General features: G+C 44.5%; 1 protein-coding gene across 1 annotated transcript in view; it reads left to right on the top strand.

Moving 5' to 3' along the window:
• Positions 1–19,006, top strand: part of eml6 (EMAP like 6) — a 137,557-nt gene that overhangs the window by 98,813 nt on the left and 19,738 nt on the right. Inside the window, exons 31-36 of the mRNA XM_056467686.1 lie at positions 1,462–1,560; positions 3,739–3,759; positions 5,901–6,074; positions 12,731–12,939; positions 15,140–15,297; positions 18,675–18,789. Of these exons, the coding sequence (XP_056323661.1) occupies positions 1,462–1,560; positions 3,739–3,759; positions 5,901–6,074; positions 12,731–12,939; positions 15,140–15,297; positions 18,675–18,789 (776 nt within the window). The remainder of the gene's footprint in view (positions 1–1,461; positions 1,561–3,738; positions 3,760–5,900; positions 6,075–12,730; positions 12,940–15,139; positions 15,298–18,674; positions 18,790–19,006) is intronic.

Below are 19,006 nucleotides of genomic sequence, written 5' to 3'. Positions count from 1 at the left end.
TTCTTTCTTTCTTTTTTCCTTCTTTCTTTTTCTTTCTTTCCTTCTTTCTTTTTCTTTCTTTCCTTCTTTCTTTTTCTTTCTTTCTTTCTTTTCTTTCTTTCCTTCTTTCTTTTTCTTTCTTTCCTTCACTTTCTTTCTTTCTTTCTTTCTTTTTCTTTCTTTCCTTCACTTTCTTTCTTTCTTTCTTTCTTTCTTTCCTTCACTTTCTTTCTTTTTCTTTCTTTTCTTTCTTTCTTTCTTTCTTCTTTCTTTTTCTTCTTTCTTATTTCTTCCATCACTTTCTTTCTTCCTTTTTTTCTTTCCTTCTTCTTTCTTTCTTTTTCTTTCTTTCTTCTTTCTTTCTTCTTTCTTTCTTTTTCTTTCTTCTTTCCTTCACTTTCTTTCTTTCTTTCTTTCTTTCTTTTTCTTTTTCTTTTCTTTCTTTCCTTCTTTCTTTTTCTTTCTTTCCTTCACTTTCTTTCTTTCTTTCTTTCTTTCTTTCTTTCTTTCTTTCTTTCTTTCTTTCTTTCTTCACTTTCTTTCTTTCTTTCTTTCTTTCTTTCTTTCTTTCTTTTTCTTTCTTTCCTTCACTTTCTTTCTTTCTTTCTTTCTTTCTTTCTTTCTTTCTTTCCATCACTTTCTTTCTTTCCTTCTTTCTTTCTTTCTTTCTTTCTTTCCTTCACTTTCTTTCCTTCACTTTCTTTCTTTCTTTCTTTCTTTCTTTCCTTCACTTTCTTTCCTTCACTTTCTTTCCTTCACTTCTTTCTTTCTTTCTTTCTTTCTTTCTTTCTTTCTTTCTTTCTTTCTTTCTTTCTTTCCTTCACTTTCTTTCCTTCACTTTCTTTCCTTCACTTTCTCTCTTTCTTTCTTTCTTCACTTTCTTTACTTTGTTTGTTTGTTTGTTTGTTTCTTTCTTTCTTTCTTTCTTCACTTTCTTTACTTTGTTTGTTTGTTTTTTTCTTTCTTTCTTTCCTTCACTTTCTTTCCTTCACTTTCTTTCCTTCACTTTCTTTCTTTCTTTCTTTACTTTGTTTGTTTGTTTCTTTCTTTCTTTCTTTCTTTCTTCACTTTCTTTACTTTGTTTGTTTGTTTCTTTCTTTCTTTCCTTCACTTTCTTTCCTTCATCTTTTTTCTATTTCTTTATTTTCTTTTATTTCTTTGTTTATTTATTTATTTATTTCCTGCCTTTGATTTTCTTTATTTATTAATTTATTCTCTTAATTTTCACTCTTTTCTTATTTTACTTTCTTCTTTTCTTTAATCAGTTTTCATTCTTTTTCTTTGTCTTTAGTATCTTTATAACTCATTTCATACAACTGTATCAAAGTTCATTACAGAACAAGATCAGAACAAACCATACAACCTTAATGGCACTTAAAATGATAGTAGTAGCTCATAATAACAGATAGTAGTTTATAATAACACTTATCATTTAAAAATCTGAAAACCTGATATGAATTGTTGTGTTATTGTGGTTTGCAGGTACTCAGAGCTTTTATCTGGAGCACACGGACGACATCCTCTGCCTGACCGTCAACCAACATCCCAAATACCAGAACATCATCGCCACGGGTCAGATCGGTCAGTGTGGGTTACATTTACAGTTCAGTTTTCACTCCTCCACATCTCTCTGTGCATGTCTGTCACTTTCACTGGCTTCTGCCTCTGCTTCTTCTGCCTCTGCTTCTTCCAGCTGCACTGCTTGATTCTGTGTTAATATCAAGCCTCCTTGTGGGTTTTGCTAATAATTTGAATCTTCCTTACTTAAGCCCTTTCTTTCTGTCTTTCTGTCTTTCTTTCTTTCTTTCTTTCTTTCTTTCTTTCTTTCTTTCTTTCTTTCTTTCTTTCTTTCTTTCTTTCTTTCTTTCTTTCTTCATTTCTTCCTTTCTTTCTTTCTGTCTTTCTTTCTTTCTTTCTTTCTTTCTTTCTTTCTTTCTTCTTTCTTCTTCATTTCTTCCTTTCTTCTTTCTTTCTTTCTTTCTTTCTTTCTTTCTTTCTTTCTTTCTTTCTTTTCCTTCCTTCCTTCCTTCCTTCCTTCTGTCCTTCTTTCATTTATTTTCCTTCATTCCATTTCCTTCCTTCATTTTCCTTCTTTCACTTATTTTCCATCCTTTCTATTTCTTTATATCTTTTCCTTCCTTCCTTCCTTCCTTCCTTCCTTCCTTCCTTCCTTCCTTCCTTCCTATCTATTTCTTAATTTCTTTCCTTCCTTTTCCTTCCTTCCTTTATATTTCCTTCCTTTGTTTCTTTTCCTTCATTTCTTTTGCCTCTTTTTTCTTCATTTCTTTTTCTTAATTTCTTTTCCTTCGTTTCTTTTCCTTCCTTTGTTTTTTTCTTCATTCAATTTCCTTTATTCATTTTCCTTTCTCCCTTCATTTTCCTTCCTTTTCCTTCCTTCCCTTAATTTTATTTCTTTTCATTCCTTTGTTTTCCTCCTTCTTTTGTCTTCCATCCTTCCTTTGTTTTCCTTCCTTTCTTCCTTCCATTCTTGCTTCCTTCCTTTTTCTTCATTTCTTTTCCTACATTAATTTCCTTCATTTATTTTCCTTCATTTATTTTCCTTGCCTCTTTTCTTTTCCTTCCTTCATTTCTTTTCTTCACTTTCCTTCGTTCATTTCTTTTTCTTTCCTTCCTTTTCCTTAACTCTTTTGCTTCTTTTCTTCCTTATTTCCAGCGTCCCTATTCCTTCCTTCCCTTAATTTTCGTTTCTCTTCATTCCTTTGTTTTCCTTCATTCTTTTGTCTTTCATCCTTCCTTTGTTTTCCTTCCTTCCTTCCTTCCTTCCTTCCTTTCTTCCTTTCCATCCTTCCTACCTTCCTTCCATTCTTTCTTCCTTCCTTTCTTCCTTCCTCTTCATTCCTTTCTTCCTTCCTTCTTTTCTTTCTTTCTTTCTTTCTTTCTTTCTTTCTTTCTTTCTTTCTTTCTTTCTTTCTTTCTTTCTTTCTTTCTTTCTTTCTTTCTTTCTTTCTTTCTTTCTTTCCTTTGTTCATTCCTTCCTTCCTTCATTTCTTATTCCTTCCTTCCTTCCTTCCTTCATTTTTTCCTTTCTTCCTTTCTTCATTCTTTCCTTTCTTCCTTCCTTTCTTCATTCCTTCCTTCTTCCCTTCCTTCCTTCCTTCCTTCCCTCCTTCCTTCCTTCCCTCCTTCCTTTCTTCCTTCTCTCCTTCCTTTCTTCCTTTCGTCCCTTTGGTCTTCCTTTCTTTCTTCCTTCCTTCCTTCCTTCCCTCCTTCCTTTCTTCCTTCTCTCCTTCCTTTCTTCCTTTCGTCCCTTTGGTCTTCCTTTCTTTCTTCCTTCCTTCCTTTCCTCCTTCCTTTCTTCCTTCTCTCCTTCCTTTCTTCCTTTCGTCCCTTTGGTCTTCCTTTCTTTCTTCCTTCCTTCCTTCCCTCCTTCCTTTCTTCCTTCCTTCCTTGCTTTCTTTCTTCCATCCATCCATCCATCCATCCATCCTTCCTTTTTTCCTTCCCTTCATCCTTCCTTCCTTCCTTCCTTCCTTCCTTCCTTCTTTCCTTCCTTCCTTCCTTGCTTCACTTTCTTTGCATGCATCATAGTCACTTTCATCATCTTTTGTGTTTGCTTCTCCCAGCGTGCACTGCTTGATTTGGTGTCAATAACAGGCCTGCTTGTGTTTGTTTATGTTTGTGTTTTTGTTTGGTTGCTAATAATTTGAATCTGCACATAATTCTGCTTTGGCACTAAGAGCAGCTTTTCTCATTTTTGTTGATCACTGTGTCATCCCTCATCAACACACCGACACACAGGCGACATCACCGATCTGCCAGGTAGGACTGCAGAGAGCACATCTGCATTATACAGTAGGCTTTTGCTCTGCTCTCGTTTTACATGATCAAGTGTGTGTTTGAGCATGAAGAACATCTGCAGAGTTACAAAGCAGAACATTTCTCCATCAGTTTCCTTCCCTTTCCTTCATTTTCCTTCCTTATTTTTTCTTCCTTCCCTCATTTTCCTTCATTGCTTCCTTCTCTCCTTCATTGTTCTTTCTTCCTTGTCCTTCCTTCATTCCTTCTCTCCTTCATTGTTTTTTCATCCTTGTTCTTCCTTCCTTCCTTCTCTCCTTCATTGCTCTTTCTTCCTTGTCCTTCCTTCCTTCCTTCCTTCTCTCCTTCATTGTTCTTTCTTCCTTGTCCTTCCTTCATTCCTTCTCTCCTTCATTGTTCATTCTTCCTTGTCCTTCCTTCCTTCCTTACTTACTTCCTTGCTTCCTTCATTGTTCATTCTTCCTTGTCCTTCCTTCCTTTTCCTTCTTTCTTTCATTTCTTTTCCTTCTTTCATTCCTTCCTTTCCTCATTTTACTTTCTTTTCCCTCATTGCTTTCTTTCTTTCTTTCTTTCTTTCTTTCTTTCTTTCTTTCATTCCTTCCTTCTCTCCTTCATTGTCCTTCCTTCCTTCCTTCCTTCCTTCCTTCTCTCCTTTATTGTTCTTCCTTCCTTTTCCTTCCTTCTCTCATTTTCTTTCCTTTTTTAATTGCTTTCTTCTTTCTTTCCTCTTATCCTTCATTCCCTCCTTTATTGTTCTTCCTTCATTGTCCTTTTATCTTTCCTCCCTTCTTTCCGTCCTTCCTTCCTTCTATCCTTTATTGTTCTTCCTTTTCCTTCCTTTCCTCATTTTCTTTCTTTCTTTCTTTCTTTCTTTCTTTCTTTCTTTCTTTCTTTCTTTCTTTCTTTCTTTCTTTTTTTCTTTCTTTCTTTCTTTCTTTCTTTCCTTCCTTCCTTCCTTCCTTCTATCCTTTATTGTTCTTCCTTTTCCTTCCTTTCCTCATTTTCTTTCTTTCTTTCTTTCTTTCTTTCTTTCTTTCTTTCTTTCTTTCTTTCTTTCTTTCTTTCTTTCTTTCTTTCTTTCTTTCTTTCTTTCTTTCTTTCTTTCTTTCTTTCTTTCCTCCTTTCCTTCCTTTCTTCCTTCCATTCAAAACAAATGAAGATAAAAACAAGCCACAAACCCAATGCATGGAAATGATTGCTAACACATATAAATAGAAAATGTTAAGTTGATATTTGTTTTACAATTTTCAAAAATCTCTACATTAAATTATATATCAAACATTGAAATATTAATAACATTTGGTTAAACTGAACCCAAAACAAGAATAATAATAGTAGCAAACTAAAATAATGCAGCTAAAAGGACTGTTTGAACAGACTAATATATATATATATAAATAACAATATCTCAAAACTAACCTCTCTGACAGCCCTTGTCCCATAGGCTTTAGCTGAAAATGCACAGTATTAACACATTTTCTCTTTTTGTTTCAGTACAAACCTCTGCTATCTGCTGTGTTTGCATGAAGCCTCATTCACTAGATTGGCTTGATTTATTTATTTATTTTCAATTACTCTTTTCAAGAAACGTTGCCATGTTTGCTCTGTCACGTTAATAATATTGAGAAATATCATTATTAGCGTATAATTAGTCTTCCAAATAGGACTGTCTTTTAATGCTTTTTATTTGTGTGCTAATGGATTAATTTCTGCATTATTTCACACATTTAATCATGCACATTTACTCTGAGAAAAAAAATTATAATAATAAGTTTAATGATTTAAAGTGTTTTTCAGTGTAGTTTTGCTAACAGTGTCTTTGACTGATATTTATACATTCATTATACATAAATGAGTCGAGAACATTCCTGCATATATTTATACATTTATACAAGTATTTGAACAGATCAATGTGCATTTATGTTTTGCATTTGTTGAATTAGTTGTTCAATAAAACTTTAAATTCTGCATTAATACTGCATTAATCATCATAAAAAGAGATCCATATAAACATACGCGTGTGTGTTTGTGTAAAATATGCATAGTCAGTGTGTTCTAATAAACATAATTCACAGAGTTTAGAGTTTGCTGAGTGCTGCTGGTCCTGATGTGACGCCAGTGTGTGTGTGCGTGTGTGTCTGCAGGCCTGGCGCCGTCCATACATGTGTGGGACGCCATGAGTAAACAGACGATGTCGGTGCTGCGCTGTGCTCATGCTAAAGGCATCGGCTACGTCAATTTCAGCGCCACGGGGAAACTGCTGCTGTCTGTGGGAGTGGATCCAGAACACACCATCACTGTGTGGAGGTGGCAGGAAGGTCTGACCCATTCTGAGTCATTTGCACAATATATACAGTCAGAATTATTCGCCGCCTTGTGAATTTCTTTTCCTAATATTTCCCAAATGATGTTGAAACAGATTCAGGAAATTTTCACAGTATTTCCTATAATTTTTTTTCTTCTGGAGAAAGTCTTAATTTGTTTTATTTCGGGTAAAATAAAAGCAGTTCCTAATTTTTTAAACCCATTTTAAGGTCAATATTATAAGTCCCTTAAGCAATATTTGTTTTGCATAGTCTCCAGAACAAACCACTGTTATACAGTGACTTGCCTAATTACCCTAACTTTACCTTAATTAATCTCGTCAAGCCTTTAAATGTACAAAAAAAACAACACGAGCAAAAAAACGCTACGGTTACTAAAGTAACCCTTCGTTCCCCGAGGGGGGGAACGGAAATGCTATGTGGAAACTTCCACTATGGGGATTTCGTCAGAATCCAATCATCTGAAAGAGTATAAAAACGGGCCAATGAAATGCCAATGAGTTGGCAGCGTCAGCGTGCACAGCTGGCGTCAATGACAATCAGTCATGCTATAAAGACGCAGCCAGTGCCATGCTCGACATCCTTTTCTAGCTGAAGAGACTTTCACGCTCAACAGCTAAGGGCCAATCGTTGTGGCGAAGGAACATAGCATTTCCGTTCCCCCCCTCGGGGAACGAAGGGTTACTTTAGTAACCGTAGCGTTCCCCTTCGGATGGGGAACTCCAATGCTATGTGGAAACTTCCACTATGGGGAAATCTATGGAAAACGCCACAACGAAAGAACCTTACTGCGCCCCTGGCGAAGGGTGTGCCACGCAGTAGAGCGAGCGCACCTACAACGCCCCGAGACACAGTCTTCCAACGTGTCCCCTGGCCCTCACTTACCTGTTCAGAAACGGTTATATTTTTCGGGGAGTCGCAATAACCCAGTAAAAGGTTTTGATACGACAGTACGTTGGGAAAGCGTTCAGTCCCGATAGGGAGGACGCTGCGGAGCTCACCTGCTACCCAGAGGGGAGACCTGGTGACAATCTATGGACCAGCCCAGAGATGGGGGGGTCCTAGCATAAGGATGGTTAGCGGGGAGGGAAGACACGAGCCTGCCCTAGAAGGGGGGACTATACCGTGGCTGAGTGAACGTATGGGATCGCCAGCGGGGATCACACATAGCAGGCACCTATACCCAGAACGCGGGCTGACCAGCGGGCATGCCGACAACGTAACGGGCCAACACCTGACTCCTCCGCTGAGTCAGGTGCTGGGGGCCTCGGAGGAACTCTGCAGGGTTCGCCAAAGAAATGGGGAACTAAACTGACAAAGCTGAAAAAGCGCACGTATCTCCGGGTTAGGGAGAGTGGCGCAGCAAGCGTTGTTTCGACACCTCAACCGAATCGTTTCCTCAATCACCAAGGGTTGCCTAATACCCTTGAGGAAACCGGCTCCACTCGCAGATTGTAACCTTGCAAATGTATTGGGTGTCACCCAACCCGTAGCTCTACAAATGTCTGTCAGAGAGGCGCCGCGTGCTAACGCCCAGGAGGATGCGATGCTCCATAGTGGAGTGCGCTCTCACCCCCGGGGGACACGGCTCACCCTGGCCCAAAGGCGAGGGAGATGGCATCCACTATCCAGTGGGCCAACCTCTGTTTAGATACGGCACTTCCCATCTACCGACCGCTGTAATGGACAAAGAGCTGGTCAGAGGATCTAAGGCTCTGAGTGTGATCCCCATATATTCGCAAAGCGCGAACAGGACACAACAATGAAAGGGCTGGGTCTGCCTCCTCCGTGGGCAGCGCTTGCAGGCTCACTACCTGATTGTTAAAACGATGTGGTAGGAACCTTGGGCACATAGCCGGGCCGGGGTCTCAGGACAACGTGAGAGTAGGCCGGCCCGAATTCTAGGCACGAGTCACTGACCGAAAATGCCTCCAGGTACCTAACCCTCTTAACCGATGCCAACACGGCCAGCAGAGCTGTCTTCAAGGACAGAAATCTCAAGGATACTGAGTCGAGTGGTTCGAAGGGATCTCCACGTAGGCTCGTAGCACTACCGCGAGATCTCAAGAGGGTATGAGAGGGGGGGCGGGGGAAAACATCCGCCTCGCACCTCTGAGGAACTGGATGATGAGGTTATGCCTCCCCACGGTGCCGCCATCCACGCATCATGATGAGCGGAGATGGTGGCCACGTAAACCCTCAGTGTGGAGCGCGACAGCCTTCGCTCCACCTGTCCTGAAGGAAAGAAAGCACAACACTGATCTGGCAAGATCGGGGGTCTTCTCGGCGAGAAGCGCACCACTCAGTGAATAGACTCCACTCCAGGGCGTAGGCATGCCTCGTAGAGGGTGCACTAGCCTGAGTGATGGTATTAACCACCGCCACCGGTAGGTTACCTAAGTCTTCCTCGTCGCGTCTTATGGACCCCCACGTGGAGGTTCCACAGAACTAAGCGAGGGTGCCAGATGGTGCCCTGTCCCTGAGAGAGTAGGTCCTCTCTCAAAGGGGACTCGCCAGGGGGGGCGTCGCGAGGAGGGAGAGTTCTGATATCCAGGTCCGGTTGGGCCAGGGGCGCAACTAGCAAGACCTGCCCCTCGTCCTCCCTGACCTTGCACAGAAACTGCGCGAGTAGGCTCACTGGGGGGAGTGCATACTTACGCATGACTCGGGGTGGAGTCGCCATTCTCCCGGGGAAGGAGCTGCCGTGAGAGCCTGTTGGCCGCACGGTTGAGCCCATCCGGGGTGTGAATAGCAAGCAGCGACTTCAGCCGCGTATGACTCCAGAGGAGCAGACGGCGAGCGAGCTGAGACATGCAGCGGGAGCGTATACCCCCATCCGGATGGAACACGCTACCGCGGCCGTGCTGTCCGTCCTGACCAGCACGTGTTGCTCCCTCAGCACCGGTAAAAAGCGGCGCAGAGCGAGAAACACTGCCAACAGCTCTAGGCAGTTGATATGCCAATGCAGCTGGGTTCCCCTCCACAGGTCCGCAGCAGCATGCCCGCTCCACACGGCCCCCCCCCCCCATACTGGAGGCATCTGCCGAAACGACAGCCTGCCTGGACGCCTGACCTAGGGGCACACTGGCCTGTAGGAAGAAGGGGTCCTTTCCAGGGGGTGCGGGTGCGGTGACACAGCGCAGTGACAGTCACTCGGTGTGTGGCCCGCGTTGCCATGCGCGTCTGGGGACCCGATCGTGAAGCCAATGCTGTAGTGGTCTCATATGGAGCAATCCGAGCGGCGTGGCCGCGGCTACGGATGCCATATGCCCCAGGAGCCTCTGAAATAATTTCAGGGGGACCACTTTTTTTCCTGTCAAACTCTCTCAGACAGTTCAGCATTACCTCGGCGCGCTCTCGTGAGAGGCGCGCCTCCATAGTGATCGAGTCCAGCTCCAACCAGAGAAAGGAGATGCTCTGCACGGAGGCGAGCTTGCTCTTTTCTCGGTTGACCTGAAACCCCAACGGGCGGAGGGTGCCGGAGCACCTTGTCTCTGTGCATAATCAATTGCTCCCGAGAGTGGGCTAAAAATCAACCAGTCATCGAAATAATTGAGCGTGCGGATGCCGGCGAGCCGAAGGGGCGCGAGGGCACCCTCCGCGAGCTTGGTGAAAACTCGCGGAGACAGAGAGAGCCCGAAGGGGAGGACCTTGTATTGCCACGCTCGACCTTCAAACGCAAACCGCAGAAACTGCCGGTGGCGTGGAAGTGTGGAGATATGAAAATACGCGTCCTTCAGATCTATTGCTGCAAACCAATCCTGAGGACGAACGCATTGCGTGATGCGCATCTGCGTAAGCATTTCGGAGCGCAGCCAGTGAAGGCAGCGGTTCAAAATGTGCAGATATAGGATTGGCCATAGCCCACCGCTTTTTTTTTTTTTTTTTTTTTTTTTTTTTTTTTTTTGGGGGGGGCACGATGAAGTGCGGGCTGTAAAACCCGCGCTCCATCTCGGCTGGAGGGCCGGCTCGATTGCATCCTTCGCCAGGAGGACAGCAATCTCCTCTCGCAAGTCAGGGGCGGACGCAGGACTGACCCTGGTCGCCCGTGAACCTGGGAGGCCGTTTAGCGAACTGAATCGCATAGCCGAGTCTGGTCGTATGGATGAGCCATTGCGATGGGCTGGCCCGCGCTAACCAGGCAGGCAGAGCCCCCGCAAATGGTCCCACCCGCACGATCGCTGACGTGCCAGCGGCGGGGCAGCGTGGAGTGAGTGGGCTCATCCGGGGAGCGCTGGGGTCCCACAGGAGAGCAGGAGAGGAGATGTTCTCGTCTCGCACTCAAACTCCAGGAGAGGGGCTGGGAGTGGAGAGAAAGGAGACCGTTCTCTCGTGCTCCATGAGCCATTGGCGAAATGCACCGATCCTGCGAGCTGGAAGGCATAGCGTCCCAGACTGGCAGTGTTCGGGCTGTCACATCCGGAGGAGGGGAAAAGTGCTCTTTCACTGAGGATTTTGATGGCGTTTTTTTTTTTTTTTTTTTTTAACGTGCCCCGCCCTCCAGCGGGGAAAGAGCAAATTCCCTCCTCCCCAGATGGCCCGCCTCAGGGACGCTTCGCGGTCCGTTTTACCGAACTTAGCGGCGCCCTGGGCGGGGGACGCTGGTTGCCTGCGCGATGCTCGGCGCAGCCGCGTGGCCGGAGGCGCAGGCGGGGCGGCGAAGCAAAGCTGCGGGCGGGGCGTCCTCGGCGAAAAAGCAGCGGATGTGGATGGCTCGGCGGGGGGGGAGCGGTCATACAATCCCGCCGATAGAGACCTCGCCCATCGCCTCCGACTGCTCTTTCACCGGCGTGAATTCCTGGGCGAATTCACTGCCAGTGTCGCCGAACAGGCCAGCCTGGGAAATGGGTGAGTTAAGAAAGCGAACTTTGTCAACGTCACGCACATCACCAGGTTTAGCCTGAGGTGGCATTCCTGGATCACGGATGTGATCATCGTCCTTCCCAGGGCACACACAGCCGACTTTTTTTTTTTTTTTTTTTGTAAGAGCATAGTCGGTTGCGGTGCGGAGCGCATGCTCAGTCCTGGGTCAGAACCATCCTCGCGCAGCCGGGCCAGCGCCTGCGCTTGGTAGCGCTGGTAAGTGGCCATAGCGTGCATGGTGAGGGGGAAGGCGCACGCAGCACACTGCGTGAGCCTACTGTGCCCAACCAGGAAGAAGGGGATGGGGAGGCTTAGAAGGTCTCGCCTTCATCCTCCACATCAAACCCCTCTAATCGGTCCGGCCGCGGAGCTGGGGGATAAACCATCTCCAGAGCCACGGCCGAAGCAGCCTGGGGAAGCACAGCCGCAAAGTCTGCTTCTGGATTCGACGCCGCGCTCAAAGTCCCGGAGGGAGCGAGCGGGTTCGAATCCTCGTCAGACCTTGACAGCCCAACCTCCAAGGATGGTGAGGATGGAAGCGCACGCAGATCGGGCAGAAAAAAGTGCCCTCAGGACAGCGTGAGTTTACTGTGCACTTCCGGGAAGAAGGGGACGGGAGGCTTTGAAGGTCTTGCCTCCTTATATCCTCCACATACACCCATCTAGTCGGTCCGGCCGCGGGGCTGGGGATAAACCATCACCAGACCCACGGCCGAAGCAGCCCGAGAAAGCACGGCCATCATGTCTGCTTTTTAGATGCTAACGCCGCGCTCTCCACCCCGGAGGGAGGGAGCGAGCGGGCTCGCATCCTCATCAGAAAATGACAGCCCATCCTCCGATGCAGCGATGGACATCTGACCCCCGGTGTCATCAGGTGAGAGAGCGACCATCCCAGGACGGAGCGCTTCTCTTCACCTGAAGCTTGGATGGAGCGCGTGGAGGAGCGAGAGGTCCACGGCCCGGGGGCGGCGGATTTACTCTCACTGAAACCCTCAGATCTGCCCGAGTGCCAACCGCAGTGCGGGGGACAACTGGGGTGGGTGGCTCTTTTGCAAGAGCGAGCCGCGATCTTAACTGCGCAACAGACATGACATCAGTGATGGCATGCACTGCCCGCGAGCACCGCATTAACATGAACATGGACCCCCAGACATGAAACGCGGTGCTCGTGCCCATCATCTGGGGATAGGAAACCACCGCATCCAGAAACGCACGGTCGGAGTGACGTCTTGAAAAAGACGCGCTGCACGACCGTGTTGCTCTTTTAGGAAAGCTTTTTTCCTATATACAAACCGCTCTTGGAGGACCGGACCCAAAGGACGCCGGGCAAGGGAGAAATACCCAGTTCGACCATCTGCCACTGCGTATACGCGCTCTGGACCGGGAGAAGCTGCTTCTCGATCTCTCTCTGTAGACACAGGTTGGAGATACCCTCAAAGACTCTCTCAGAAGCTTCGTGAAAGGCTCTGAAAGCGAAAGGATGTCGAGCATGGCACTGGCTGCGTCTTTATAGCATAACTGATTGTCATTGACGCCAGCTGTGCACGCTGACGCTGCCAACTCATTGGCATTTCATTGGCCCGTTTTTATACTCTTTCAGATGATTGGATTCTGACGAAATCCCCATAGTGGAAGTTTCCACATAGCATTGGAGTTCCCCATCCGAAGGGGAACTAAAAATTAAATAAATAAAAACAAACATACTAGTCAACAACAGCCAGATTTGTGTGTGTGTGTGTTTTTGTGTGTGAGATAGTAATGTTAAGGCGGCACTGCTGTGTTGTCAGGCTCCAGGGTTTGCAGTAAAGGTGGTCACACGGACAGGATCTTCGTGGTGGAGTTCAGACCTGATTCAGACACTCAGTTTGTGTCGGTGGGAATCAAACACATCAAGTTCTGGACGCTGGTTGGAGGATCTCTGCTGTATAAGAAAGGAGTGATCGGAGCGGTGGAGGACGGACGCATGCAGACCATGCTCTCGGTGGCCTTTGGAGCCGTGAGTCTCATATTCATTCATATACAGCAGAATTTCATTTAAAGAAGGTCCCGTCAAATTAAATGAAAACATTTTAGATGGTAGATGATAAAATTTGCGTTTAGAAGATATGATATAAACATGTAAAGCTTGCTAAATGGGTCAATGTTTTTTTTTTACATCAACTCATACTTCAGTTTCTCATCAAATATTCTGACCAATCAAATGCTCTCTAGTGTCTGACATGCCCCACCCCCTTCTTCTCATTGGCTTTTCATTTGATGCGCTGAGCTCAACCACTCTCACCAGCAGAGCTGTGAGAAAACACGCTATTGGCTGCTTTATTAAAAAGAGGAGGAGCTATACCCTGCCATTTCTTCATCTTTTAGTTGAGATTACTTCAAACATTGAATATTAAATGCACATTTCAAAGCAGTTCACCTTTAAAAAGAAGAGGAAACTGATGACAGGAACATTTCCAATCCTGCATTGCTTTGCTCACAAGAACAATGGAGACAATTTAGTGATTTAGATTCATACAATTTTTGATAACACTTTATATTAAGATGGCCGTTACTCATGCTTCATGTAATTTACTATAGTAATTATAGTAGTAGGCGACGCAGTGGCGCAGTAGGTAGCGCTGTCGCCTCACAGGAAGAAGGTTCGGGCCTCGGCTGGATCAGTTGACGTTTCTGTGTGGAGTTTGCATGTTCTCCCTGCATTCGCGTGGGTTTCCTCCGGGTGCTCCGGTTTCCCCCACAGTCCAAAGACATGCAGTACAGGTGAATTGGGTAGGCTAAATTGTCCATAGTGTATGAATGTGAATGAGTGTGTATGGATGTTTCCCAGAGGTGGGTTGCAGCTGGAAGGGCATCCGTTGTGTAAAACATATGCTGGATGAGTTGGCGGTTCATTCCGCTGTGGCAACCCCAGATTAATAAAGGGACTAAGCCGAATGAAAATGAATGAATGAATTATAGTAGTGGCGGCACGGTGGCTCAGTGGTTAGCACTGTGGCAAGAAGGTCACTGGTTTGAGTCCCGGCTGGGTCAGCTGGCGTTCTGTGTGGTTCCGGTTTCCCTCACAGTTCAAACACATGCGCTATAGGGGAATAGATGAAGTAGATTGGCCGTAGTGCAGTGGTGTCCAAAGTCGGTCCTGGAGGGCCGGTGTCCTGCAGATTTTAGCTCTAACTTGGCTTAACACATCTGCAAGGAGGTTTCTAGAAAGCCTAGTAAGAGCTTGATTAGCTAGCCCAGGTGTGTCTGATTGGGGTTGGAACTAAACTTTTCAGGACATCGGCCCTCCAGGACTGAGTCTGGACACTCCTGCCGTAGTGTATGAGTGTGTGCGTGTGTGTGTGTGAATGAGTGTGTATGGGTGTTTCCCAGTAATGGGTTGCAGCTGGAAGGGCATCCGCTGTGTAAAACATATGCTGGAATAGTTGGCGGTTCATTCTGCTGTGGAATAAGGGACAAAGCCGAAGGAGAATGAATGAATGAATGAATAATTAATGTAAGTATATATAATAAGTTCATTCATTCATTCATTCATTTTCTTTTCGGCTTAGTCCCTTTATTAATCAAGGGTCACCACAGTGGAATGAACCGCCAACTTATCCAGCATATGTTTTACGCAGTGGATACCCTTCTAGCTGCAACCTATTACTGGGAAACACCCTTGCACCATTCACACTTATACACTATAGACAATTTAGTTCATCAATTGCCCTATTGAAGGTTCACCAGCAACCTTCTTGCTGTGAGGCGACAGTGCTAACTAACTTAGTGCTAAATCTGACTTAAAGGCTTATTTTTACTCTCTTGCCTTTGAGTGATGCATGCATGTTATTTTTATTTGTATTTCAGTATTTTATACACATTTATGTTTCCTTGTATTTTTTATTTTCAAGTTTATTTTATTGGAAAGCCATTTGGATCAACTACGGTAAAATTGTGCTCTATAAATAAAGTTTGCCTTGCCTTGCCTAACCACTGAGCCACCGTGATGCCCTCTTGTAAATCATATAAATATTATAATAATAAGGATCATTATTTTGGTGAGAATACCTCAGATGGTTCCTCTCACCAGTATGTGTGTGTACAGTGTGTACAGGTATACATGGTGGTATCGACAAGGTAGAATTGTGCAAAACATCAGATTATGTGGAAATAATGTGCAATTGTGTGTGTGTGTGCGTGTGTGTGTGTGTTATCAGAATAACCTGACGTTCACCGGGGCCATAAACGGGGATGTGTTTGTGTGGCGGGAACACTTTCTGGTGCGTGTGGTGGCTAAAGCTCACACTGGCCCTGTGTTCACCATGTACACCACGCTCAGAGACGGACTCATCGTCACTGGAGGAAAAGAGAGACCGTGAGTGCACATACACAACACACACACACTGATACATACTCACTCACTCTCGCACACACACACTGATACACACTCTCTCACTCTTTCTCAGACCGATACACACTCACTCACTCTCTCACATACACACTCAAACACACACACTAACTCACAGACACATAAACTCACATAGTGACACACTGACACACACTCACTCATTCTCACACACACACACACACATATACACTTATACTGACATTCACACTCACACTAACTCACACTAACTCACACACACTCATACAGTGATACACTCACACTGACACACTCGAACTTTCTCGCACACGCTCACACACACTCACGCTAATACACACTCACTCACTCTAACAAACATACATGCACACTAACTCACGCACATACACACACACACACATACACACACACACTTACACACAGACATTCACACTGATTCTATTTTTGGACCCCTTCCCCTTCCTCTTGGCCCTTGAAACTAGAGTGTTAAGGAGAAGGGCTTCAAAATGTACCCCTAAGAATTGGGACAGCACTACAGCAGCTGCACACGTCATCACGATCTCTTGCTTCCTGTTGTGTTATTGTTTGGTATTGATCTTCAGGAAATTACTGAAGGCATATATCATGTTATCATAACCATCTAATGTGGCAATAAGATCATAACTGTACTGTGTATTTACACTATGGCCATATTCATCATGTAAACACACCAAAACAACATTAACATTATAGCAGACACTGTAAACAGCTCATTCCCAGACACTAGACTTTTCTGACAGGGGATTCCAGTGTCATCGAGTGTCAGAATGTTGTGGGACTGCTCTACAGGAGTTATTATTATGGATAATAGATGAATGTGTTAGGGGTGGGCGATATAACCTAAAATTAATATCACAGTATTTTTCATCTTTTGAACGGTGACGGTATAATATCATGGTATTACTTTCAATAGCAAAATAATATACATCTCAAGGAAGAACGGACAAAAGAAAGTCTCACTTCTATCACTCTGTTAAAGTTTTGGTTTGGGTCATTGTAAATGCTCAGTCTCGTTATGAACTGATCTTCATTTCTCTGTGTTGGTGGAATAAAGCAGGCGAGTCAGCCGCACCAATTTATGAGCAGACAGAGCAGGATTCTCATGATGACCACCGGCGCAATACCGCTCTTTGTTATGAGCCGTAGTTTCAGTGTAAACTTAGTAAAGGTGAGTTTCTTTGGCGATGATGTGTACAGTGTTAGACTTTATATTTAGCGGACATTTGCGCTGAACACGCGGTGAATGCAACGCATCGAGATTCAGGCACCTTCTCCGAAAACACTCGACTGATCTCAGCTGGCGGATCAACATTTACCTCATGTCATGATCGCTGTCATCTGCGCCATTATTATTTTTATTATAACTTTAGGTGAGGTTTGCAAACCTGTGCACTTTTCACTCTTCAGCCGTTTGCATTTCCTGCAGTAACAGAAGCTCCCTGTTATCTGACAGCGGGAAGCGTTGATAGAGCTAATATGAACCAATACAGCAGCAGGGTAGAGCGATTCAGCAAGTTTTTAGAGAAAATCAAATCAGATTGCACTACAACCATTATATTCAGACACACAAATGCCCCCAAATATATTATGAGGGCGCATAGATTACATTTCGGGCGCTCATGCGACCAAAATGGTTGCAATTTCGAGCCCTGTAGTATAAGGACATGTATTCTGACCACAACTGAACGTTTGAAGAAAATTGAATGCCTTATTATTTAGAATGAGCTATTATTGATGTAAATGCAGCCGTTCAAGGCGCATAATTGATTTATTACGGTATTGACGGTATTAGAAAATCCATGTCGTGGCGCAATGTCACACCGGTGATGACTATGACACCGGTGTACCGCCCACCCCTAGAATGTGTTATAACATGTGCTTGTTTGTAGTAAAAAATACTAATTTGTGCATCTCCTGTCTTCCCTGTGCAGCCATGCTGTTGCTGTAAATGGTGTATTCTGGGAAACTTTCTTACCCCTTGGTTTTGAGTGTGGTCTTGAAAAATCTCTGTTTAAAGGGGTATCTAGCTTATCCGCTTAGCCCTACACCTTCAAGCTAAAGAGAATTGGGGAAGGGGAAGGGCTAAGGGGTAGAATTGGGATTGGGCCTAAAACTCCTCACAGCAGGAATACTAAAGTCTGATTTTGAGTAACGTGTCTGATGAATAGAAATATTAATTTCTTTTAAATATGAATTAATTTTTATACTTTGAATTCTGTCATTTTAAGAGTCTTTTAAAGATGTTTTCATGTTGCAGTTTTGTTTTGCTTTCTCACAGTATCCTGTGCTTATATTCTGCCTTTCCCTCCTCAAAATTCATCATCATGAACACAGGTGACACAGTGGTGCAGTAGGTAGTGCTGTCGCCTCACAGCAAGAAGGTCGCTGGTTCGAGCCTCGGCTGGGTCAGTTGGCGTTTCTGTGTGGAGTTTGCATGTTCTCCCTGAGTTTGCGTGGGTTTCCTCCAGGTTTCCCCTACAGTCCAAACATAAGCAGTAGGTGAATTGGGTAGGCTAAATTGTCCGAAGTGCACAAGTGTGAATGAGTGTGTATGGATGTTTCCCGGAAATGGGTTGCGGCTGGAAGGGCATCCGCTGCATAGAAACGTGCTGGATCAGTTGGTGGTTCATTCCGCTGTGGCATAGAAATGTGCTGGATAAGTTGGTGGTTCATTCCGCTGTGGCATAGAAACGTGCTGAATAAGTTGGCGGTTCATTCCGCTGTGGCGACCCCGGAATGATGAAGGGACAGAGCCGAAAAGAAAATAAATAAATGAATTATGAACAGAAACATTTATCTTGATTCTCAGTTCCTGTCTCACAACTCTGATTTCCTTGTTTTGTTCAAAGGCAAATTAAATCTTTCATAATTCCAAAACTACAGCAACGTCAATGCATCGTTCATTCATTCATTCATTCATTTTCATTCGGCTTAGTCCCTTTATTTATCAGGGGTCGCCACAGTGGAATGAACCGCCAACTATTCCAGCATACTGTATGTTTTACGCAGCGGATGCCCTTCCAGCTGCAACCCAGTACTGGGAAACACCCATGCACACTCATTCACACACACATTCTCATACACTACGGCTAATTTAGTTAATCAGTTCCCCTATAGCGCATGTGTTTGGACTGTGGGGGAAACCGGAGCACCCAGAGGAAACCCACGCCAACATGGAGAGAACATGCAAACTCCACACAGAAACTCCAAGTCAATGTCTCTAAATGCATCAAATATGAAACAATGATTGAACATTTCCTTTGAGAAACAGTCTTATTTTCATGCTCTCTCTCTGTCTGTGCTTCATTAATGTGCTTATGATGTGTGTTCAGCACTAAAGAGGGTGGCGCGGTGAAACTGTGGGACCAGGAAATGAAGAGATGCAGGGCGTTTCAGCTGGAGACTGGACTTCCTGTCGAGATCGTCAGATCAGTGTGCAGAGGAAAGGTCAGCTTATAAACCACTCATTTATATTCAAAGTATCAAAAAAACAGCCCTGCTGAGTGACAGTGTGTGATATTGACCAAAAAAACTCTATAAATACAGCAGGTAAAATAAGTAGGCCTGTCACCATATCTGTGTTTTGTTGTATGATATATTACACCAAAATACATTGTGATGAATGATATTATTGTCATTTTATGCCACTCATTATATAATGCCA

This window comes from Danio aesculapii, chromosome 11 (genome assembly GCF_903798145.1).
Source record: "Danio aesculapii chromosome 11, fDanAes4.1, whole genome shotgun sequence".
Lineage (NCBI taxonomy): Eukaryota > Metazoa > Chordata > Actinopteri > Cypriniformes > Danionidae > Danio > Danio aesculapii.
This window is presented reverse-complemented; position numbering and strand designations above follow the sequence as displayed.